The 24,582-nt window shown below is 41.2% G+C and overlaps 4 protein-coding genes and 3 long non-coding RNA genes across 7 annotated transcripts; 3 read left to right on the top strand and 4 right to left on the bottom strand.

The window, feature by feature from the left end:
• The first annotated feature begins 2,234 nt into the window (after window positions 1-2,234).
• LOC134196241 (uncharacterized) lies at window positions 2,235-2,555 on the top strand. Its single transcript, XR_009972501.1, has 3 exons — window positions 2,235-2,292; window positions 2,365-2,439; window positions 2,506-2,555. It is a non-coding gene; the product is annotated as an uncharacterized LOC134196241 (long non-coding RNA).
• Window positions 2,556-4,115: 1,560 nt separating this feature from the next.
• Window positions 4,116-6,036, bottom strand: LOC134196566 (uncharacterized). Its single transcript, XM_062665733.1, has 3 exons — window positions 5,463-6,036; window positions 4,604-5,008; window positions 4,116-4,495 (listed from the first exon to the last, which is right to left on the bottom strand). Exons 1-3 carry the CDS (start codon window positions 5,652-5,654, stop codon window positions 4,271-4,273), a joined length of 822 nt encoding a protein of 273 aa, XP_062521717.1. The 5' UTR covers window positions 5,655-6,036; the 3' UTR covers window positions 4,116-4,270.
• A 2,362-nt stretch (window positions 6,037-8,398) lies between these two features.
• LOC134196533 (uncharacterized) lies at window positions 8,399-10,669 on the bottom strand. Its single transcript, XR_009972539.1, has 3 exons — window positions 9,936-10,669; window positions 9,743-9,812; window positions 8,399-9,685 (listed from the first exon to the last, which is right to left on the bottom strand). It is a non-coding gene; the product is annotated as an uncharacterized LOC134196533 (long non-coding RNA).
• Window positions 10,670-14,624: 3,955 nt separating this feature from the next.
• LOC134196518 (uncharacterized) lies at window positions 14,625-16,865 on the top strand. Its single transcript, XM_062665662.1, has 6 exons — window positions 14,625-14,771; window positions 14,836-14,895; window positions 14,968-15,042; window positions 15,108-15,431; window positions 16,437-16,481; window positions 16,545-16,865. Exons 1-6 carry the CDS (start codon window positions 14,630-14,632, stop codon window positions 16,649-16,651), a joined length of 753 nt encoding a protein of 250 aa, XP_062521646.1. The 5' UTR covers window positions 14,625-14,629; the 3' UTR covers window positions 16,652-16,865.
• LOC134196516 (uncharacterized) lies at window positions 16,728-18,286 on the bottom strand. Its single transcript, XM_062665660.1, has 3 exons — window positions 17,674-18,286; window positions 17,204-17,596; window positions 16,728-17,087 (listed from the first exon to the last, which is right to left on the bottom strand). The coding sequence occupies exons 1-3, from the start codon at window positions 18,163-18,165 to the stop codon at window positions 16,866-16,868; spliced, it is 1,107 nt and encodes a 368-aa protein (XP_062521644.1). The 5' UTR covers window positions 18,166-18,286; the 3' UTR covers window positions 16,728-16,865.
• A 485-nt stretch (window positions 18,287-18,771) lies between these two features.
• Window positions 18,772-19,738, top strand: LOC134196519 (uncharacterized). The gene is made up of 3 exons (XR_009972535.1): window positions 18,772-18,911; window positions 19,487-19,531; window positions 19,597-19,738. It is a non-coding gene; the product is annotated as an uncharacterized LOC134196519 (long non-coding RNA).
• Window positions 19,727-21,248, bottom strand: LOC134196517 (uncharacterized). Its single transcript, XM_062665661.1, has 3 exons — window positions 20,732-21,248; window positions 20,262-20,654; window positions 19,727-20,150 (listed from the first exon to the last, which is right to left on the bottom strand). Exons 1-3 carry the CDS (start codon window positions 21,215-21,217, stop codon window positions 19,929-19,931), a joined length of 1,101 nt encoding a protein of 366 aa, XP_062521645.1. The 5' UTR covers window positions 21,218-21,248; the 3' UTR covers window positions 19,727-19,928.
• Between the last annotated feature and the right edge of the window lie 3,334 nt (window positions 21,249-24,582).

The raw sequence follows: 24,582 nt of genomic DNA, 5'->3' as shown, positions 1-24,582 counted from the left end.
ATGGGTATGGTGGACTGTAGAGGAGGGGTCAAATCATCCAGGAATGCTTCCTGATTATCGTCGCCAAAAGCTCAACGAGGCGAATGGTAAAACCATTTTACGAATTTCTTGTGACTTGCCAGTCAGAACTGTAGAGTGCAAGTGGGAAGTATGTATGTCTATATGTATGTCTATATGTATGTATGTATGTATGTATGTATGTATGTATGTATATATATATATATATATATATATATATATATATATATATATATATATATATATATCTGTCGCAAGACGTTTCTTTGCGGTCTTAGGCTTAGATAAGCGAAAACGGCTCTAACTATGTGGACCAGTCTTAGACTCGTGCCCAGTCTTCCTCCGCGCTAGATTAATTGCTACACCGCGTGCGCTAGCTGTCACGTGTGTATAGATAGGTTCATAGGGTTTCACACTTGTGGTTGGCCTATTTAAATTAAATTAAAACTTACATGTAATTGACACTTTTATTAATAAGTTTATGACAAGTAACAATTTTTGTTAATATCAACTTTTAACGTATTATATTGATATATCTATTTCGCTTTAGTGACAGCAATTTGGAACTTTGGGCCTGATGAAATCGTGGGAATGCGTCTGTCAACTATTACTACAACTGCATACAAGCTTATTACATTACACTTAGAGGCTTATTTCACTACAACTGCATTACAGCGCGCTACTTGCAGCGTCATTGTAGCAAAACATACAATAATTGTGAGTATCTTCTCACATTTATTCTAGTAACTATATATATATATATATATATATATATATATATATATATATATATATAGTATTTACTTTTCATGCAGTATCCAATGCCAGGGTGTGATAATTCAAAAGTCATTACTAGTACTACCCAATACGATACTGCACAGCGTATATGTTCTGTAAAATTGCTTTTCTGAACATTTACGGCTCTACAGTGCACTTAACATTGCTGCATTGAAGGGTTGACGAGCACGAAAAATTAAATTTTAGCGAATTCTCGTCTTATTTGCGTAAAACAAGAGCAAACATGCACGGGCATGCGCAGCTAACCGCAACCAGGTAGTATACTACCATATGATTGTCGTGACTCTATTACGATAACGTAAAAATATTTAGTTTTAATTAATCATTGGACAAAGACGAAACAATTAATTATTTCTTGAAGACTACTAGCTTGTCTTGTCTGATCTTGAAACAAGACTACAAAATTGAGCTTGTAGGAAACACAAACAAATATTTGAAAAACAGTTTTTACCATCGCAAACGAAAATATAAATGGAAAGGAGTCTTTGCTGTGTCGGTTGCAAACGACTTTGTGTGTTACGTACGGAAATTGTTTGATACTAAACGCGCATGTTTCAGAACAAATGCAGTTAGCTCTTCATCCGTTTCACAAACAAGAGTGATGCATGCTAGTCTCTAGCAATTGTAGCCCACTAGGTCTACAATATATGCTCGCAATGAACAGGAAAGTGCAAACGCTTTGCTGCGGAAGAGTCGGTGTCGACGTTCATGCACGGATATATCTAAAGCTTTTCGTTCTTCCTTCTTCCCCATCTACACACCGATCGTATGATTCGGCGGTACACACTGTACACCGCAGAGTTTACGTGTTGCATGCCTATCTATAAATACCTTATTGTGAGGTGTTTCAGTTAGACGGCGGAACAAAGACAGAAATTGGTCACATCTTAATTAATTGCGTTATTGCGTTTGCAATTTTAGTATAACGATATTTGTAGTGTTCGTAGCAATAAACTATAAATTTCTTAGCAGTACAGAGGCAAAATATGGATCACATTGTTACAAATATGTGATAAAGGTCAAAGGTTATAGACAGCAGATAAACATTAATTAATTAGCTAGGATGAGTAAGCAGAAAGTAAACGCTAATAGGTGTGACATAACGTTTCCGTGATTGTGGGTTCCTATTGCCTAACTTCCGTTTGTACATCTCTATATATCTAGAGAAATCTCAAATCGGCTTCATTCGGTCACTTCATCCGAAGCAGCCATGCCGTCATATCTTTTCCTGATTTTGCTAGTCGGTAGTCACTATCATAGTTTGACGACAGCTCTACCGTTAGAAGAGCAAGAGACAGAGACACGACAGTCCGAGAACGCATCCGAAAATGAAGAGAAACTCTCAACGCTTAGTAATAAAACATGATTATCATGTATGAAAGTCCAAAGCTTGCAAATGTATTGCGTTTGTCACGGATTCGTGCTCGATTGGCTCGAATATCAGTTCGTCACTTGCAACGCTAACAACCGAGCAGAGTGAGTGGCCGTGATCGCAAGCTTTCATGCATTTTTAGCTAACCAAACGTTTTCCGTATTCATTCTTTTCAGACACGGTTGTAGACTGCTACGGAGAGGGACCCTCGTGTGAAATATCACTGTCAGAGACAACAAACAAAAAGAGAAGTAAGAAACGTTCACGTTGTGACGGCGTGTAAGAATCAGTGAGAAAGTCACATGGTATCGTTGCAGTTCCACCTCACGCACGCTGTTCGTCTGAACTTCATCCGCTCGTTGGCGTGTATGGTTCACTTCGGTACGCTATTATCGTGCCGCCTTACAGCAAGAATATCACTCTTCAGTGCGGGGTGTGCGGTTCTCCTTCAATTCATGTTACCTGGTATCGTGTAGGAAGGCCATTTCCTAGCGTTGCTCAATGCGGTGTTGCCATGCCACATTTTTCGCTTCGTCTCGGTGCTGCTAGGAAGAGCAAGTGTGGAGTGTACATGTGTATTGCCAGAAATGCTCATGGGCAAACCTACGCGTCTCGTATTTGCGTGAGGGTCGTTGGAAAATGTAAGTATACCAGTGTACGCTAGCTAGCATGTCGCACTTTATCGTTAGTCCATCCTATACGTTTTTGCTATTACAGCACTAGGTGCATGTCAACGACAGTCGACAGGACACTGATTCGTACTCTACATGATGCCATTCGACTCGAACAGCACGCACCGGGGCCTGCATCGGCGAGCAACGCATGCATCTATCTTATCTCGGCACCGGTTCTTCCACCCTCACACGAGGAAAACGCCAACGCATGCATGCATACGCGCACGTAACGCGTGAAGTTCTACTCACCCAGCTGAGCGCGCACATGCCTACATACCTATTCTCGGTCCACGAGTACCATAGCATGCTATTTACACGCAAACACCCTCCAATAACGTAGCTTCCTTCTATGGATGCCATGAGGCCAGAAGGGGCCGGACTTTTCCTAGAGCTAGCGTCGCCCACTTCACCCGTCCATATCAAATATAATAACACTGGATTGAATAACGTAACATTTATTTACTGCACTGCCATTTTTCGTGTGCTAGGCTGACCGGTTTTGGCTCGCCTCCGATACATAGACACTGTACATGTACCCTACAAATCTAGAGTTTGTGGAGAAGATCATGTTTAAATATAAATATAAATTCAGTGTCAATTTATATAAATTAAAGTCTTGTAGGCAATTTGATACCAACTTTATTATTTATATAAATAGGACTATCTATTTATATCAATTTAAGTCTTCCAAAAAATTATACTTGACTACGCCACTGAGCTGCACCGGCTACACGCGCGCACACACGCATGCACGCACGCACACACACACACACACACACACACACACACACACACACACACACACGCACGCACGCACGCACGCATAACACGGGACGATGAAACTAGTTGGATAGAAACATACGAATGTACTTAAATATGCTGCCGCCCAGCATGCGGAAAGAACACATGCCTCTACATGCATGCAGGAAGACAGTACTGTACTAATCTAATATTTTGATTTATTAAAGGTGGTTCCAGCGATTGCGAGAATGAAGTGGAAAACACAAGTTCTAGTAAGCAACTAACTATTTACCATCGTGTGAGCATTCTTTAAACAAATGACATTTTTGTTGCAGAAAATTGGAAAGGTATGTTTAACACAATCAGTGAAGATGTTACAGACAAACAGACGTCTCAAGCGATCAACAAGAAACAAGAGATTGTCATCACATCTCACAAGTAAAGCAACGGGTGCAATTGCAGCTTTGAGAACACGAACCGCTGCGATATTGATTTCAAGCTGATCACTAGTATAAGTAGCAAAGCAATTCTCTTTTATTCAATGTTGAATTTCACGGCAATTCAATTAAAGAAGCTTAGTTAATCAGCAAACGACTAGGATCTATGAAATCTGTCAGCAGACGCTTTTAAAAAAGCACTTAATCGCTACATACCCTCATCGATCCAATTACCATTTAATTAGATCAAAGACTGTGTTGTTGAACAGTTTGCTCTTTGCGTTTTTGTCCGTAACAGTCACTTGAACTCCTCGTCCTCGTGTCAACTTAAATGCGAGGTATCGCCGATCACCGGTTACCGCTTGGAAACGATACCCTCCGGAATGGTAGCTCACAGTAAAGTAAAACTTTTTATCTATAGGAATCGAACGATTTTTCATGCCACTTCCAGCATTCTGCAATAAACGAATATTCGATGAGCACGTTAATTGGCACAGTAATTTGCACTCTAACCACGCCTACAACTAATTGTTATGCAACTTACTAAAACAAGAAAGTCTCACCTGTACTGTAAATCTCATTTTCTTTCCACTGTCCGTCAGAGCCACATAGAATTTTTCTTTCGGACCGAAGCCTCGAGAGCGTATACAAACGACATGACCAGGAATACTGACGTTCTCCTCGTCGGTGAGAATCTCGAATTGTGTTGGTAGGTAACTGGACTGAACGCTAGAGCAGTTAATTTCGCCGTATTCGTCGACTGACATTTTGTAGGACTCGTTGTTGCTAGGAGACACACCTCGACACGTGAAGAGTTTGATTCCATCTTTTGCAAGATTCCCACCAAGTTTCAGGAAACTTAACGAGCGACCTATTACATTGTCGTCGTCTGATTCGTTAAATACTGAGTTGGATGAATCAATCTCGTCATCTGGTGTGCGGTCCGCACGATTGACCGCATTTGTATCCTGAAACGGAAACGATAATTAACAGGGGTTTCCCCTAAACAAGCACGTGCTTATCATAAGACGCGTGGTGTCCCATAGCTAAGAGTACGTGCATATGACGCGTGAAATCCTGTCCGTACAGTACCGACTGGGAAAATACCAACAACAGCTAGCGGCGTGTGGAAACTGTAGAGATGGCCGTAGAGGACAGAGCTGTCGTTTTGATGCAGCACCTTGTAGAACCAGACCTAGGTAGTCTCGCGTAGCCAGACCGTTTCTAAATACTTCTGGGCAATGTACACTTCCGGGCGGTATCTAGAAACGGTCTGGCTACGCGAGACTAAGTGGCCAGCACCTAGTTGTCACGATCATGATCACTGCATTCCGAGACACTCAGCCTGAACGGGGCCATTGACTTGTATGTCGATTTGATCGTTGCGTGTAGCAATCGGAGATGCAGCTGAATGTGCTTTACCTTGATTCGATGTTTCACGTCTGCTGTGAGTTGCAGGTTGTTTTCCTCGAGTGTGCACAACTTGCAGACACTAGGAGGCTGCTCTACACGTGCTTGCTTGGCAGACAGTTGCACTCCTTCTCTAACGTGTGGGTAGAATGTTGTCGTGTTGAGCCACACGGGATCATTGACTTCGGAGGAGTCTATTGCCATATTCTATGCGTCTGCTGTTGAACAAAACTGAATGGGTTTCGTGCAGTGTTACTCTCTTTATTGGATGCTTCTGGAGCAATTAGCGTGTCCGCAGAGGATATTAGCGTTTCCTTGGCGGAAACCCTCAATTATCGATTGCGTCACACGGGAAGCAGTCATACAGAAAGAAGTCATACAGGAAGAAGTCATACAGGAAGGTCACGATCATACAAAGTACAATCCGGCAAATCACTACGAGGCTCCATATAATGTATAGTACTCTTCTAGTGCTAGTACGTAGCCAGTCAGCAATGGGAATGAGCATTTGATTTAGATGAAGACGCCTAGAGACTCGTTACCGGAAGATGATTTGGTGCGTAGCTCGCGAGCGGTAGGGGTCTGCGAGGTCTAATGGGTATCATTCAACAGCCGTAAATAGTGGGTCAATTCAATTATGATAACGTTACCGAGCGCAACTTCTTGGAGGCTAGATCCAATCTGCTTGAAAGACCACCGCATGATGTCATTTCCTTATCAAATTAAGGTAATGTAACAACCTAGGATGCGTTCTTTTGCAGAGCTACATTCTGGTGGCATTTCACACTTCTCTTTCAGATCGCAATATCGTTGCTTTGCTTTAGGGCTATTTTGGTTTGCATTTTCTGTAACTACACAGGCTAGGAATGCAATCGGGTAAGGTGAAACCTAACTAAGTAGTTCCTCTATAAAATCCAGCCTATTTGCTAATGTGTTCTTGGTAAATTCAAATCCTCACTTCCGAGTCCACCTAATTCGTGAAACAGACTCTAATTAGAGTTCACGAGTTTAGAGGTCAACTTACCAAGTTCCTGGATGAATCCTGGAAGAATCGTGTGATTGTTTTCTTTCTATACGCGCAGACCGACCGCAAGATCAATGATATGTATAACTATGATACTATCTCTAGCCTGCACGTATGGAGGTGAACCTGTTTTGAGCCACAACACTACTTTGAATAGTTGGAGCGAATGTTTTGAGTGTGCTGCACCAATGTACGTATTAGTAGTATATATAAAACTCAACCTGCATTTAATAGTTAATTTGTTTGCCGCATGCAGAAACGGGACAGAATTTACTAGACCAGTCGTAGGTGAAGAAATATCACTGGCACATCCATAGCCAAGATATATTTGAAAAGAGCAATTGGAAAATGGACATGCAGGAAGACCAAGAGAAGAGAAGAAAGTACTATATAATCTTACCATACAGCATGCATGATCTACCTGTCTAAGTGTGCCCACATACTTGCATGGATCAGCTCGCCCACCCATTCATCCATCTTTCCACGCTTTGGATTTTTGCCTAAGTATATATGTCAGAGCTTGATACAATAAATAGATAGATCAATATTTTAGACCTGACTTCAATGAACATGCTCTTGACTTTAATTAACCAAAAGTCTTATGAGGTTGTTTGCAATACGCCAAAGCTCATAGCTAGTGCATGGGTATGGTGGACTTCCATATGCATGCAGGTACCATGCAGGTGTGTGTGTGTGTGTGTGTGTGTGTGTGTGTGTGTGTGTGTGTGTGTGTGTGTGTGTGTGTGTGTGTGTGTGTGTGTGTGTGTGTGTGTTCCTAACCCTAACCCGAATGCTCCAATCTATCAACTAAAAATTGAATTTAAGAATCTCATAATCTGTTAGAGTCGATAAGTAAGGTGAATTACGACCAACTTAACATCAACAGAGAAAATAGTACTTTCAAACTTCTGGAAACCAAGCACAACACGTGACAGGATCTGGTACAAAAACTCTTAACTTAAAAACCATGGCTGCACCACTGTTAGAGACTACCTTGGATTGTTTTTATATTTGAGTTACTAGATAAGAAATGCTATATAATAACATGCTCTCAAATGACGTCACTATCAATTGAATCAGGTTTAGACAAGTTTAACTTAATTGATGTAAATGTAGTATGTGCTACACCCTTGAATTACTCAAGACTATATGTATATATACATACATACATACATATATATATATATATATATATATATATATATATATATATATATTTATATATGCACTCTATTAACTAAATGTGCTGTTTAGGTTTATGCAGTCAGATCTGCATGTGTAAAAGTACTATCTGCATACCTACATACCATAGATGCCTCACTCTGAGTTCCATGATTATCACATTACTTGATTTAATGACTCGTTGCAGCTTACAACACAAACGTTCTACTACAAGTAACCAATCATATCAATATACTATAAGATTACATATGTCATATGTAATAAAATATGTCTTTACCCCAAATCTCCATGTATGATGTATTTCAATACATAATTAAACTGTAGTAACACTTGTGCCCAGACTATATGTGCACACACACAGTATACACATGATTTGCTATGTCAGTTGAACAATTCAGCTATTACTGAAGGCTGTTAGTTAGCTTATACACACAGTCAAGACTGCAAGGATGGTGCATGCTTTACATGTAAAAGCTCAATACTACTTACAAGGCAAATTCATCAGTGCAGCCCGATGTCCAACAGCATTCATCTTGAATTAGGACAAAGTCTTATAGCTTGGATATAACTATTACATCTCACCTAAACCAATTGAAAAGTTGTTCTTTGTCTGTTGGCCAGTGGTAAAATTTAATATCATGCTTAATTTGAGGCAAACAATTGTCTCTATTCTTCATTTGCAATACAACTGGAATGCATTTACTGGTTTTACGTTCAATTTCTTTTCGATTGAGCCATACATCGACATTATCATGAATACAATTCATACAGTGTCACAATTAAAGTACGTAACTTTTGAGAGTCACTTGCATTGATTGCTGAAATCTTCATACAGCTCTCGGTGAATATACCGCATAATATTATTGTGGAGATACTATACTAGTACGATGCATATTTGATGTGTGTTACAGTGTAGTTGCCCATTGTGGGATATTCCTTGCTACTGCATGCTAGCTCTTCAGCTATAGGTCTATGAGAAATTGCATTAATTCCACTTTTTACCCCAACTGTAGCCAACATTTCAGATACTTATGTGCATGATTATCATCAGCAGTTGAATGCATAAACAAAACTGAAGGTTATTGGGAAGTAAAGCATTCGCAATCATAACAGTGCGCGAATTAGAGTTTTAGACATGGAGGTGTGTGTGTGTGTGTCAATTTATTACTTTAATTAATTTCAACAAGAACTCTAATCACTTGTTCTTCTATCTAGAATCTTGTTCTATACATACTTAATTGTCTCTCTTCTACTATGCACACTCAATTAACACTTTCTAAAAAGTCTCTACCTAAACTATTCTTTCAGAGCTAGTTACAAGTCTAATTATAACCAGGCAGCTTGTAAAATGTCAGACGCCAGGCATGATGTCTAATTGAAAGATGTAGCATCGGACCAAAGCACATTTTAGTAAAAAATGTCTGATGTCGAATGGTGATTTTTGCAGACTGCACAATCACCATTGATTGCTAAAGAAATGATTGTTTCTATTATTAAAATGAACAAAAATATTGTTACAGATAAACTAATAATCTGTACACACCCATTCACACATCCTGCAATCACTCATTTACACACATCCAGAAACCACCCATTTAGCTGCTCCCACATACATACCACTCACATCACACCACACCTTGATTCCTGACCTGGTGTTTGATATGCTCCTGGCCTGGTTCTTTGGATTTGAAATAGCAACAATTCTGACAATTACAGTAATGCAGATGAACAGCTAGTAGTGTTGAAACAAGTACTGCAATCTTCCAACTTGCCATACTTGTATTTGTAGTAATAGGTGGACTGTTAGTTAGTGCAGTAGTAATTAACTTAACTGGAATAGTCAGATCAGTCAGATTGCAATTTATCATATTGATCAAACTTACAACATATCAACTTGACTGAGTTGCCACACCCTTGTGACAGCATGTTGTACCTCAAATTCAACATTGACCTTTCTCTTAATTGAGTCACAATCACAACTATGATGCATCCATAATCACAAACAGGCCAGCTAGTGTATCAAATGTTTCTAACAAACAGACATCTGGTGATTACCAAAACAACACTTCTTGAAATTTGATCTTACTCATGGTAGAATTAATGGATGCTTCTTAGGTGGCAAATTCCAAAAGGAAACATAAGTATCTCAGCATTGTCTGTAAGACATCCAGTGTGTTATTTGCACACACAGACAGTTACACACACACACACACACACACACACACACACACACACACACACACACACACACACACACACACACACACACACACACACACCCTCCTCCTCCTCCTCCTCCTCCTCCTCCTCCTCCTCCTCCTCCTGTATTGCTTCCGTCTAGACGGACATGGTACCCCTTGAGTGAGGACAAAGACAAAGTCACAATAAAGTTTTCCCATGAATATTGATGCATTTGTGTATTGCATAGTCTCCTTTGCTTCGAAACTCCTACTTACAGGTCTGGCATTCAATTGCTTTTTTTTTGTTGATGTATAGGTTTTACTCTTTCAGCAATGCATTTGTGTCTCTTCAAGTCATTAATGCATCCGAAACCTCTGTGGCATTCAGGGCAGACAACAGTTTGTAAATCAACATTGCCAGATGACACTTGACTAGACTCCAGACAGGCATGGTAATGGTCTCTCCAGGCAGATCTTGATTTATTTGCTAAGTCATACCAACAGCTTTCTAGAATGTTCAGATCATTTAGGTCTTTCCTAGTGATGTCGTTCCAGCGTTTCTTAGGGCCACCTTGTGGACGTTGTTCTGATAACACATACATACACATTCAACGATCGAACTCGAGCAGATAGATCGAGACGTTATGCAGAGAAGTTTGCACACGAAGAGATTTCAGTGAAAGCCCGGTTGTGCAGACCGTACACTCACTCTCACGAAACCGAGTTCCTGCTGATGGACCGAAGTTCGGGACAACGAACAAACGTCAAGCCTCGCGGGGTGCATCCAGAACGTAACTGATGGAGTCATGAGAGGCAAGCAACACGGAGCTCAGCGAAATACGTGCACCGCCGACGAACATCCGGGAACACACACACACACACACACACACACACACACACACACACACACACACACACACACACACACACACACACACACACACACACACACACACACACACACACTTCTTTCTTCTTTCTATTTCTCTACTAAACAATGAGTTCACGACTTCCATTCAGCAGTTTTTACAATTTAATTGTCTTTGATGAGCACGTTCCCCGTGTCAGGTGTAGTAATGAAATAGCAGGGAATTCAAGGTTACACCATGGTTACCGTGCTTTGAGAACATGGGAATTGCAAGGAAAAGCAAGGTAAACCATGATTACCGTGCTTTCAAGGCATGGTAAGAACTGGGCATTCATGGTCACCCTAGATTTCATGCTTTCATGGCAAGGTAAAATTTATGGTAAACAGGGTATGATGCCAACCTTACTTTCTATGCTTTCATGGCAAGATAGAAATCATGATAGTTTTGCTCAAGCCACATATTGTATGCTCTTCCATAGCAATATGTAATAATTATATGATACACAAATTTAAAGAATTTTACTCATATTCTACTTTCAACGTCTCGACGGGTGAAGAAGTCTCGATCACTGTCTCCCAGGTGGACAGGTCCCTATACAATAATTCAACCTTTGTCGGATGTCGTCTATTTGGTGCAAAGATGTCGCGGAAAGAAAGTTATTTCTGTTCATCACCATCGGATGAAACCATACAAGTCAAGGCCCGTACATCTCACAGCGAATGAACGATCGGAAGTGATGTGTCAACCGATTGGTAATCTCCAACACGATAAGACGGATCCTGGACGGGATAAAGGGTCCAAGGAATGGGAATGTTGTTCAGGAGACGTTGACCAACCGGAGAATGGCAGCGATGACGATATGGACCAACTGGAGAATGATAACGAAGACAGTATGGGTGAAGACCACAATGGTGATGATGCAGTTCGAATCCAACGTCCCGTCCGCAATCGACGTCGCCCACAGCGATACGGAGATTACCTAATGGATTCTGACATTGATTCTAGTATGGACTCTGATCGAGTCTATTCGCTAATTAAGTTAATTAGAGAAGGGTATTTTAGACACTTTTTAGAGGGGAGTGATGTAATGTAGTGTATGGTCACGTGATACTTCAGTGATGTATTTAGCCTGCAGCGCTATAATAATAGCTCATTCTTGATACCCCCCCACTTGCGCGTGCCAAAGACGTTACATTCTCAAGTATGGCGGCTCCTTCCTTCACGATGCGTGTCGCCAGAGATTCACGAAACATCTTTCTTCGAAACCTCTCGAGAGTGGCTAGACAATATTATGAATTTTGGAGCTCTTGGCTTGCAGGGAAGGGTCGGCTTCTTCGTGAATTTTCTGTAGCAGTCATTGTCGAGGTAGAGAGCAGTTACCCGTCGTTATTTGCTCAATTAAAGTAAGCAACCAAATTGTCGGGAGAACTGTATCTCTCTTTCTTTGCGAACAATAATCTCGAATCATTGCACAGTTGTTGGATAGTATCGTGATAAGCCCTCCAGCAAAGTGTTGGCAATTGTTACCTACAAGACTGTACTCACCGTTCCAATCTTATTTGCGGCCTTGAATAAGCAAAAACGGCTATAACTATGTGGACCAGTCTACTATTTAATTTACTGCACGTCTCTTTATTCGATGCCCATTAATAAAATGAATAATAATACTAAAATTTTTAGACTTTCTAGGTATACGTATAGTAGTAGTCTATGTCTATGTGACTACTGGTACATGTATGTGCAAATTGCTGTAGCTACTAAACAAATCTTTTAATTAAAATTTACATTTAGTTGACATTTCTACTAATAAGTTTATGACAAGTAACACTTTTTGTTAAAATCAGCACTTAATGTAATATATTGATATATTTATTTCGCTTTATTGACATCAATTTGGAATCTTCGGCTCGATGAAATCTTGCATGGGAACGCGTCTGTCAAGTTTGCTACAACTGCATACAGCGCACTACTTCCAATTTGTAAGCTTGCATTGCGTCATTGTAACGAAACATACAATAATTGTTGAGTATCTCCTCACATTAATTCTAGTAACCATATATGCATGCAGCATCCAATGCTAGGGTATCTCAAAAGTCATTACGAGTACTACCCAATACGGTACTAACATACGTTCTGTAAAATTGCTTTTCTAAACATTTACGTCGTCACAGTTCTCTACAGTGCACGGCACATTGCTGCGTACAAAGGTTGAGGAGCACAAAAAATCAAAATTTTTAGCGATTACTCGTCTTATTTGCGTAAAACAAGCGCTAACATGCACGGCCATGCACAGCTAACCGCGACTATTACGATAACGTGAAAATATTTTGTTTTAATTAATCATTGAACAAAGACGAACTAATTAATTATTTGCTGAAGACTACCAACTCGCCTTGTCTGGTCTTGAAACAAGGCTACAAAATTGAGCTTGTAGAAAACACAAACAAAATATTCGCAAAACAGTTTACCATCGCAAACAAAATATAGGAAATAACCTTTAGGTGGCAAAATAGCGTGACCTTTCTGTGTCGGTTTCAAACGAGTTCGTGTGTTACATATGCACATGCGGAAATTGTTTGAAATTGAACGAGCATGTTTCAGAACAAATGCAGTTAGCTCTATGTATACATCCGTTTCACAAACAATGCTAGTCTCCAGTCACTGTAGCCTACTAGGTCTAAACTATGAAACAGGAAAGTGCAATCTAAACTCTTTGCTTCGAAAGAGACGTGTGGTTCATGCTTTTCGTTCTTTCTTCTTGCCCACCTACACACCGATCGCACGATCCTGTGTAGCAGCGGATTTGGTCCCCTCCCCCTCGCGCGTACAAAGTTCTCCAGGCTAGCGGATTTGGTACGTCCGCATGCGGCAACAACTCGCGGCTGGATCTAGTACCCCTATCTAGATGTCTAATGAAGTCTACGTTATTGTTCCTGTTTCTTCGAAGTCAAACTGCAATGTTTATGTATGTACGTACGCTTCCTGCATGAAACTCACCTACGATTTGCTTGCATTTGATCACGCAGGCGTTTCTTTTGCTGTCGCAGTTATCAGGAAGCCCATACAAACGCCAAGGCAGATGCATGTCGCACAAAGGAGGTGCTAGAATCTGATTACCCGTTTGATGTGACAAAAGCGGCTTTCGCAGCCGCCGAGATGAATGTCATAACCCCCTTTTTAGGTCCAAAGATGTGTTGTTATGCAGTAGGAGACGCTCTCGAGACGTAAATGTACGGCGTAGAATATGTAATAGAGTTCTAGAACAAATTTACGTAGGCGGACCAAATCCGCAGAAGGAGACTAGAGCCGCGACGCGAGTGTGGTCTGGGTAGGACCAAATTCGCTTGCGTCAAATGTCCGGCGGACCAAATCTGCGGTACGTACAAATGTGTACACCGCAGAGTTTGCGTTTTGCATGTCTATTTATATATATATATATATATATATATATATATATATATATATATATATATATATATATATATATATATATATACCTTATTGTGAGGTGCTTCAGTGGCACGGCGGAACAACGTGAGACTGAAATTGGTCACACCCTAATTTATTAATTAATCGCGTTATTGCGTTTGCAATTTTAGTATAATTATATAATGATATTTGTAGTGTTAGTAGAACAATAAACTATAAATTTTCTTAGCAGTACCAAGGCGAAATATGGATCACATTATTACGAATATGTGATAAAGGTCAAATGTTATAGACAGCAGATAAACATTAATTAATTAGGATGAGTCAGCAGAAAGTAAAGGTTAGTAGGTGTGACATAACGTTCCGAGGGTGACTCATGTCACAACGCAAATCCCGTGATTTTGGGTTCGTATTGCCTAACTTCCGTTTGTACATCTCTATATATCTAGAGAAATCTCAAATCGGCTTCATTCGGTCACTTCATCCGGAGCAGCCATGCCGTCATATCTTTTCCTGATTTTGCTAGTCGGTAGTCACTATCATAGTTTGACGACAGCTCTACCGTTAGAAGAGCAAGAGACAGAGACACGACGGTCCGCGAACGCACCCGAAAATGAAAGGAAACTCTCAACGCTTAGTAATAAAAAATGATTATCATGTATGAAAGTCTAGAGCTTGCAAATGTATTTCGTTTGTCACAGATTCGTGCTCGATTGGCTCGAATATCAGTTCGTCACTTGCAATGCTAACAACCGAGCAGAGTGAGTGGCCGTGATCGCAAGCTTTCATGCATTTTTAGCTAACCAAACGTTTTCCTTATTCATTCTTTTCAGACACGGTTGTCGACTGCTACGGAGAGGGACCATCGTGTGAAATATCACTGTCAAAGGCAACAAACAAAAAGAGAAGTAAGAAACGTTCACGTTGTGACGCGTGTAAGAATCAGTGAGAAAGTCACATGGTATCGTTGCAGTTCCACCTCACGCACGCTGTTCGTCTGAACTTCATCCGCTCGTTGGCGTGTTTGGTTCACTTCGGTACGCTATTATCGTGCCGCCTTACAGCAAGAATATCACTCTTCAGTGCGGGGTGTGCGGTTCTCCTTCAATTCATGTTACCTGGTATCGTGTAGGAAGGCCATTTCCTAGCGTTGCTCGATGCGGTGTTGCCATGCCACATTTCTCGCTTCGTCTCGGTGCTGCTAGGAAGAGCAAGTGTGGAGTGTACATGTGTATTGCCAGAAATGCTCATGGGCAAACCTACGCTTCTCGTATTTGCGTGAGGGTCGTTGGAAAATGTAAGTACATGTATACTAGGGTACGCTAGCTAGCATGTCGCACTTTATCGTTAGTCCATCCTATACGTTTTTGCTATTACAGCACTAGGTGCATGTCAACGACAGTCGACAGGACACTGATTCGTACTCTACATGATGTCATTCGACTCGAACAGCACGCACCGGGGCCTGCATGGGCGAGCAACGCATGCATCTATCTTATCTCGGCACCGGTTCTTCCACCCTCACAAAAGGAAACCGCCAACGCATGCATGCATACGCGCACGTAACGCGTAAAGTTCTACTCACCCAGCTGAGCGCGCACATGCCTACATACCTATTCTCGGTCCACGAGTACAGTAGCATGCTATTTACACGCAAACACCCTCCAATAACGTAGCTTCCTTCTAAGGATGCCATGAGGCCAGAAGGGGCCGGACCTTTCCTAGAGCTAGCGTCGGCCACTTTACCCGTCTATATCGACTACTGTAAAGTAGGACTGGATTGAATAACGTGACATTTATTTACTGCACCGCCATTTTTCGTGTGTTAGGCTGACCGGTTTTGGCTCGCCTACGATATATATACACGGTACATGTACCCTACAAATCTAGAGTTTGTGGAGAAGATCATGTTTAAATATAAAAATTCAGGGCAAATTTAATAAATTAACGTTTTGTATGCAATTTGATACTAACTTTATTATTCATATTGATAAGACTATCTATTAATGTCAATTTGAGTCCTCCAAAAGTTATACTTGACTACACCACTGAGCTGCACCGGCTACACAGACAGACAGACAGACAGACAGACAGACAGACAGACAGATAGACAGACAGACAGACAGACAGACAGACAGACAGACACGCACGCACACACACATAACACGGGACTATGAAACTAGTTATATAGAAACACACGAATGTACTTAAATACGCTGTCGCCCAGCATGCGGAAAGAACATACGCCTTACATGCACACAGGAAGACAGCACTGTACTAATCTAATTTTTGATTTATTAAGGTGGTTACAGCTATTGCAAAAATGAAGTGGAAAACGCAAGTTCTAGTAAGCAACTAACTATTTACCGTCGTGTGAGCATTCTTTGAACAAATGAAATTTTTGTTGCAGAAAATTGGAAAGGTATGTTTAACACAATCAGTGAAGATATTACAGACAAACAGACGTCTCAAGCGATCAACAAGGAACAAGAGATTGTCATCACATCTCACACGTAAAGCAACGGGTGCAATTGCAGCTTTGAGAACACGAACCGCTGCGACATTCATTTCAAGCTGATCACTAATATGAGTAGCAAAGCAATTCTCTTTTGTTTCACGGCAATTCAATTAAAGCTTAGTTAATCAGCAAACGACTAGGATCTATGAAATCTGTCAACAGACGCTTTAAAAAAACCATTTAATTAATCGCTACATACTCTCATCGATCCAACTACCATTTAATTAGATCAAAGACTGTGCTTAACAGTTTGCTCTTTGCGTTTTTGTCCGTAACAGTCACTTGAACTCCTCCTCTTGGTGCCGACTCAAATGCGAGGTATCGCTGATCACCGGTTACCGCTTGGAAACGATACCCTCCGGAATGGTCGCTCACAGTAAAGTAAAACTTTTCATCTTTAGGAATCGAATGATTTTTCATGCCACTTCCAGCATTCTGCAATAAACGAATATTCGATGAGCACGTTAATTTAATTAGGCATAGTCATTTGCACTCTAGCCACGCCCACAACTAATTGTTTCATGCAACTTATTAGAAATGGAAAGCCTCACCTCTATTGTAAATCTCATTTTCCTTCCACTGCCCGTCAGAGCCACATAGAATTTTTCTTCCGGACCGAAGCCTCGAGAGCGTATACAAACGACATGACCAGGAATACTGACGTTCTGCTTGTCGGCGAGAATCTCGAATTGTGTTGGTAGGTAACTGGACTCAACGCCAGAGCAGTTGATTTCGCCGTATTCGTCGACCGACATTTTGTAGGGCTCGGAGTTGGGAGCAGACACACCTCGACACGTGACGAGTGTGATTCCATCTTTTGCAAAATTCCCACCAAGTTGCTGTAAAATTAACGAGCAATCTACTTCATCGTCGTCGCCTGATTCGTTAAATTCTGAGTCGGATGAATCAACGTCGTCATCCGGACAATCGACCGCATTTGTACCCTGAAACGGAAACGATAATTAACTGGGGTTTCCCCTAGACAAGCACGTGCTTATGACATGTGGTATCCTGTTCGTACCGACTGGGGAAATACCAACAACGGCAGCGGCGTGTGGAAGCTGTAAAGAAGGCTGTAGAGGACAGAGCTGTCGGTTTGATGCAGCACCTTGTAGACGAGACCGAGATCGAGGTGGAGAGCGTAGTAGTCATGATCATGATCACTGCATTCCGAGACACTCAGCCTGAACGGGGTCATTGACTTGTATGTCGGTTTGATCGTCTCATGTAGCGATCGGAGATGCAGCTGAATGCGCTTTACTCTGATTCGATGTTTCACATCTGTTGTGAGTTTCAGTTTCCTTCCCTCGAGTGTGTAGCCGCAAAGACTCTTTGGAACTCGTCCGTCGTGTCGCTGTGCTCGCAGGTGTTTCAGCTGGTAGACACTAGGAAGCTGCTCTGTGTATACACGTGCTCGCTTGGCAGACGGATGCAGTCCTTCTGCAACGTGTGGGCAAAATTTTGTCGAGGTGAACCACATCCGACCATCGACTTCGGAGGCGTCTATTGCCATATCCTACACGTCTGCTGTTGAACAAGACTGACTGAGTTTCGTGCAGTGTGTCACTTGCTTTATTGGATGCATCGGGAATAATTAGCGTGTCCGCAGAGGATAATTAGCGATTCCTTGGCGGAAACTCCCAATTATCGATTGCGTCATACAGGAAGAAGGTTATAGATACATAGAGAAAGTACAATCCGGAAATCAATACGAGGCACCATGCATATATTGTATAGTACTCTTCTAGTGCTAGTACGTAGCCAGTCAGTAATGCGAATGAGCGTTTGAGTTAGATGAAGACTTTCCTGACCCATAGACACTCGTTACAGGAACAAGATGATACTAGAGTTCGAGTCTAGAGATCTACTTACCAAGTTCCTGGAAGAATCGTGTGATTGTTTTTTTTCTAACGCGTAGACCGACCGCAAGATCAATGATTTGTTTGACTATAATACTACTTCTAGCCTGCAAATAATATTATTTTGGAGGTGGACCTGCTGGGGCCACAGCACTACTTTGAATAGTTGGAGCGAATGTTTTGAGTGTGCTGCACCAATGTACGTATTAGTAGTAAATTTAAAAATTGTTAATACTTAGTTTGTTTGACGCATGCAGAAACGGGACAGAATTTCTATAATATACCAGTCGTAGCAGATGAAGAAATATCAGTGACACATTCATGGAGCCAAGATATAGTTGAAAAGAGCAATTCTATGTAGAGAAAATGGACACGCAAAAGACCAAGAGAAGAGAAGAAGGTATATAGTTTTACCATACAGTGCATGATCTATCTGTGTAAGTGTGCCCACCTACTTGCCCTCCCCTGCCCATGCATCTGCTCGCCCACCCATTCATTCATCTTTCCACGCATTTGAATTTGCCTTCAATGTGAAGTATATGTATATGTATATATATATATATATATATATATATATATATGTCTGAGCTTTATACAATAAGTAGATAGATCAATATTTTTAAGAGACCTGACTTTATTGAACATGCTCTTGATTTTAGAAGTCTGGCGAGGTTGTTGTGAGCAAATTATACGCCAAAGCTTATAGCTACTAGTTCAGAATTAGAGTTTTCCAGAAGTCTGGGGAGTGGCTATACTAACACCAAAGTATGCCACTATGACCACTAGAGACCACCTTGGTCTCAACAGGAGGTCAAATAGTCACATCTCAAACAGGAGCTCACCATCTACAATCTCTCAGTAGTGTTTTCTAAAGCGGGACGATGCAACTAGTTAAAATAGCACGCGGAAAGAACACGCCTGTACATGCACGCAGGAAGACAATATTGTACTAATCTAATTTTTGATTTATTAAAGGTGGTTACAGCTATTGCAAACATGAAGTGGAAAACGCAAGTTCTAGTAAGCAACTAACTATTTACCATTGTGTGTAACCATTGTGTGACCAAATGCAATTTTTGTTGCAGAAAATTGGAAAGGTATGTCTAGCACAATCGGTGAAGATGTTACAGACAAACAGACGTCTCAAGCGATCAACAAGGAACAAGAGATTGTCATCACATCTCACAAGTAAAGCAACACGTGCAATGAAAGCTTTGAGAACACGGAACCGCTTTCATTTCAAGCTAATCTAGATCACTAGTATGAGTAGCAAAGCAATTCTCTTTTATTCAATGTTTAATTTCACGGCAATTTAATTAAGAAGCTTAGTTAATCAGCAAACGACCAGGATCTATGAAATCTGTCAACAGACGCTTTTAAAAAAGCACTTAATCGCTACATACCCTCATCGATCCAATTACCATTTAATTAGATCAAAGACTGTGCTTAACAGTTTGCTCTTTGCGTTTTTGTCCGTAACAGTCACTTGAACTCCTCCTCTTGGTGCCGACTCAAATGCGAGGTATCGCTGATCACCGGTTACCGCTTGGAAACGATACCCTCCGGAATGGTCGCTCACAGTAAAGTAAAACTTTTCATCTTTAGGAATCGAATGATTTTTCATGCCACTTCCAGCATTCTGCAATAAACGAATATTCGATGAGCACGTTAATTAGACACAGTAATTTGCACTCTAGCCACGCCCACAACTAATTGTTTCATGCAATTTATTAGAAATGGAAAGCCTCACCTCTATTGTAAATCTCATTTTCCTTCCACTGCCCGTCAGAGCCACATAGAATTTTTCTTCCGGACCGAAGCCTCGAGAGCGTATACAAACGACATGACCAGGAATACTGACGTTCTGCGTGTCGGCGAGAATCTCGAATTGTGTTGGTAGGAAACTGGACTCAACGCCAGAGCAGTTGATTTCGCCGTATTCGTCGACCGACATTTTGTAGGGCTCGGAGTTGGGAGCAGACACACCTCGACACGTGACGAGTGTGATTCCATCTTTTGCAAAATTCCCACCAAGTTGCTGTAAAATTAACGAGCAATCTACTTCATCGTCATCGCCTGATTCGTTAAATTCTGAGTCGGATGAATCAACGTCGTCATCCGGACAATCGACCGCATTTGTACCCTGAAACGGAAACGATAATTAACTGGGGTTTCCCCTAAACAAGCACGTGCTTATGACGCGTGGTATCCTGTTCGTACCGACTGGGGAAATACCAACAACGGCAGCGGCGTGTGGAAGCTGTAGAGGAAGCTGTAGAGGACAGAGCTGTCGATTTGATGCAGCACCTTGTAGACGAGACCGAGATCGAGGTGGACAGCGTAGTAGTCATGATCATGATCACTGCATTCCGAGACACTCAGCCTGAACGGGGTCATTGACTTGTATGTCGGTTTGATCGTCTCGTGTAGCAATCGGAGATGCAGCTGAATTCGTTTTACCCTGATTCGATGTTTCACGTCTGTTGTGAGTTTCAGTTTCCTTCCCTCGAGTGTGTAGCCGCAAAGACTCTCTGGAACTCGTCCGTCGTGTCGCTGTGCTCGCAGGCGTTTCAGCTGGTAGACACTAGGAGGCTGCTCTACACGTGCTCGCTTGGCAGACGGATGCAGTCCTTCTGCAACGTGTGGGCAGAATGTTGTCGATGTGAACCACATGCGACCATCGACTTCGGAGGCGTCTATTGCCATATCCTAGGCGTCTGCTGTTGAACAAGACTGACTGGGTTTCGTGCAGTGTGTTACTCGCTTTATTGAATGCATCGGGAATAATTAGCGTGTCCGCAGAGAATAATTAGCGTTTCCTCGGCGGAAACTCCCAATTATCGATTGCGTCATATAGGAAGAAGGTTATAGAAAGTACAATCGGGATCACTACGAGGCTCCATCTGCTGTATAGTACTTTTCTAGTGCTAGTACGTATACGTAGCCAGTCAGTAATGCGAGTGAGCATTTGATTTAGATGAAGACCGTTAGACGTTCCTGATACCAACCTATTCAAGTTCCTGGAAGAATCGTGTGATTGTTTTCGTTCTTTAATTTAATTAACTAATACGCGTAGACGAAGATCAATGATTTGTATAACTATAATACTATCTCTAGCCTGGATGTATGGAGGTGGACCTGCTTGGGGCCACAACACTATTTTGAATGGTTGAAGCAAATGTTTGAGTGTACTGCACCAATGTACGTATTAGTAGTAAATTAAAAAAATTACCTGCATTTAACAGAGGCGTCGGAAGCAAAATCACATTGGTCCGTCCTAACGCGCGCTAGATAGGCGTGACCATACTTGTAGACTAATTCCATTATCGACTAAAAGCAAAATCGTCACATGTATAACTCACTTTCACATGCATAACCTCTTACTCGGTCTTAAAATTACCAAAGATGCGGAGGCGGTGTTCGCTGCCACTCACAAACTCGTTGCCAATGATATCTAAGTCTGAACGATCAAGTCTCTCTTTTTGCATATGCAACAGCATAACATGATTTAGCCTAGGCTGCTTCATGGTGCTCCTTAAGTATGTCTTGAGCCGTCTCATAGCAGAAAAGCTACTCTCACTGGTGGCATTGGTTGAAGACATTACTAGAATATGGCGAGCTAGGGAGTACACTTCACTAAAGAATGATCTTTGGGCATCCGAAAGGCTTCTCAGGTACTGGAGGCAATCTTGCAATGACACCCGACGTGGCCTATCTGTTAAAAACCAAGCGCCAAGATTCTGCAACTGTGCATCAAGTTGTACCGGATTGATATCATCCTTTAAAATGAGGTTACTTGCTGAAAATAAGCACCTATTAATCGCCCTTGTTGGGAGCAGTGATAAGAAGACTTTCGAGGTTACTGTATGTGCAGGGCTGGATCCAGAGGGGGTTCAGGGGTTGAGACCCCTCTTTTCCAATAGGCGTGGTTCAATAATTTCATATAATTTCATTACAAAAGAGAAAATTAGTAATGCTATAAATAACTGCTAACGGTGAACCCCTCTTTCAAAATTCCTGGATACGGCGCTGATGTGGCATAACCCGGCTGCCTAAAGCGATACCTAATGCCAGAAATTGCGAGATCAAGGCATTCATAGTACTGAAGTCGACAGTATTCTTCAACCGTGGCTCTGTAGACTGCTTCGCCCATTCCAACTTGAAATCGACTATCACGTGGGCCTAGATTGTCTGTACATCGAGGCAAGATTGTTTGTCTTTTATTGAGTTTAATTTTTCATGTCCTTCTTGTCAAGAAAGGGACAAATGAATAAAAATTGATAAATAATTTATTGCCAAATTTATTTAATCACCTATACCTTGAACCGGAAGTTTGTGCCACTATGAAGCTGGCGAAAGTTGACTTTCTGAATATTGGTCCGTCCCGAGACGGACCAAACCGATCGGTTCCGACGCCCCTGTTTAATACTCAATTTGTTTAATGCATGCAGAAAAGGGACAGAATTTCTATAATATACCAGTCGTAGTAGATGAAGAAATATCACTGTCACATCCATGGAGCCAAGATAGAGCAATTTTAAGTAGAGAAAAAATTTTTACATGCAGGAAGACCAAGAGAAGATAAGAACGTATATAGTTTTACCATACAGTGCATGATCTATCTGTCTAAGTGTGCCCACCTACTTGCACTCTCCTGTCCATGCATTTGCTCACCCACCCATTCATTCATCTTTCGACGCATTTGAATTTGCCTCCAAGGTGAAGTATATATATATATATATATATATATATGTGTGTGTGTGTGTGTGTGTGTGTGTGTGTGTGTGTGTGTGTGTGTGTGTGTGTGTGTGTGTGTGTGTGTGTGTGTGTGTGTGTGTGTGTGTGTGTGTGTGTGTGTGTGTGTGTGTGTGTGTGTGTGTGTGTGTGTGTATCAGAGCTTGATATAATAGATAGATCAGTATTTTTAAGAGACCTGACTTCATTGAACATGCTCTTGACTCTAAAAGTCTGACGAAGTTGGTGTGTGCAATACGCCAACGCTCGTACCTAGGTATTGCATGGGTATGGTGGACTGTAGGGGAGGGGTCAAATCATCCAGGAATGCTTTCTGATTATCGTCGCCAAAAGCTCAACGAGGCGAATGGTAAAACCATTTTACGAATTTCTTGTGACTTGCCAGTCAGAACTGTAGAGTGCAAGAGGGAAGTATGTATGTCTATATATATGTAAGTATGTATGTATGTATGTATATATATATATATATATATATATATATATATATATATATCTGTCGCAAGACGTTTCTTTGCGGTCTTAGGCTTAGATAAGCGAAAACGGCTCTAACTATGTGGACCAGTCTTAGACTCGTGCCCAGTCTTCCTCCGCGCTAGATTAATTGCTACACCGCGTGCGCTAGCTGTCACGTGTGTATAGATAGGTTCATAGGGTTTCACACTTGTGGTTGGCCTATTTAAATTAAATTAAAATTTACATGTAATTGACATTTTTACTAATAAGTTTAGGACAAGTAACAATTTTTGTTAATATCAACTTTTAACGTATTATATTGATATATCTATTTCGCTTTAGTGACAGCAATTTGGAACCTTCGGCCTGATGAAATCGTGGGAACGCGTCTGTCAACTATTACTACAACTGCATACAAGCTTATTACATTACACTTAGAGGCTTATTTCACTACAACTGCATTACAGCGCGCTACTTGCAGCGTCATTGTAGCAAAACATACAATAATTGTGAGTATCTTCTCACATTTATTCTAGTAACTATATATATATATATATATATATATATATATATATATATATATATATATAGTATTTACTTTTCATGCAGTATCCAATGCCAGGGTGTGATAATTCAAAAGTCATTACTAGTACTACCCAATACGATACTGCACAGCGTATATGTTCTGTAAAATTACTTTCCTGAACATTTACGGCTCTACAGTGCACTTAACATTGCTGCATTGAAAGGTTGACGAGCACGAAAAATTAAATTTTAGCGAATTCTCGTCTTACTTGCGTAAAACAAACGCAAACATGCACGGACATGCGCAGCTAACCGCAACCAGGTAGTATACTACCGTA

Source organism: Corticium candelabrum, chromosome 21 (assembly GCF_963422355.1).
Source record: "Corticium candelabrum chromosome 21, ooCorCand1.1, whole genome shotgun sequence".
In the NCBI taxonomy this organism is placed as follows: Eukaryota; Metazoa; Porifera; class Homoscleromorpha; order Homosclerophorida; family Plakinidae; genus Corticium; species Corticium candelabrum.
Note: the sequence above shows the minus strand (reverse complement) of the source record. Positions and strands in the feature narration are given on the sequence as shown.

What these genes read in the sequence shown, in the direction of transcription:
- LOC134196566 (XM_062665733.1), bottom strand. Translation starts at nt 5,654, where the DNA reads ATGGCAATAGACTCCTCCGAAGTCAATGATCCCGTGTGGCTCAACACG. An exon ending in ACGTGAAACATCGAATCAAG is followed by an intron (nt 5,009 to 5,462) that starts GTAAAGCACATT and finishes TTTCCGTTTCAG; the next exon opens with GATACAAATGCGGTCAATCG. An exon ending in AAATGAGATTTACAGTACAG is followed by an intron (nt 4,496 to 4,603) that starts GTGAGACTTTCT and finishes CGTTTATTGCAG; the next exon opens with AATGCTGGAAGTGGCATGAA.
- LOC134196518 (XM_062665662.1), top strand. Translation starts at nt 14,630, where the DNA reads ATGCCGTCATATCTTTTCCTGATTTTGCTAGTCGGTAGTCACTATCAT. An exon ending in AATGCTAACAACCGAGCAGA is followed by an intron (nt 14,896 to 14,967) that starts GTGAGTGGCCGT and finishes CATTCTTTTCAG; the next exon opens with ACACGGTTGTCGACTGCTAC. An exon ending in AGTGGAAAACGCAAGTTCTA is followed by an intron (nt 16,482 to 16,544) that starts GTAAGCAACTAA and finishes TTTTTGTTGCAG; the next exon opens with AAAATTGGAAAGGTATGTTT.
- LOC134196516 (XM_062665660.1), bottom strand. Translation starts at nt 18,165, where the DNA reads ATGGCAATAGACGCCTCCGAAGTCGATGGTCGGATGTGGTTCACCTCG. An exon ending in TGTTGGTATTTCCCCAGTCG is followed by an intron (nt 17,597 to 17,673) that starts GTACGAACAGGA and finishes TTTCCGTTTCAG; the next exon opens with GGTACAAATGCGGTCGATTG. An exon ending in AAATGAGATTTACAATAGAG is followed by an intron (nt 17,088 to 17,203) that starts GTGAGGCTTTCC and finishes CGTTTATTGCAG; the next exon opens with AATGCTGGAAGTGGCATGAA.
- LOC134196517 (XM_062665661.1), bottom strand. Translation starts at nt 21,217, where the DNA reads ATGGCAATAGACGCCTCCGAAGTCGATGGTCGCATGTGGTTCACATCG. An exon ending in TGTTGGTATTTCCCCAGTCG is followed by an intron (nt 20,655 to 20,731) that starts GTACGAACAGGA and finishes TTTCCGTTTCAG; the next exon opens with GGTACAAATGCGGTCGATTG. An exon ending in AAATGAGATTTACAATAGAG is followed by an intron (nt 20,151 to 20,261) that starts GTGAGGCTTTCC and finishes CGTTTATTGCAG; the next exon opens with AATGCTGGAAGTGGCATGAA.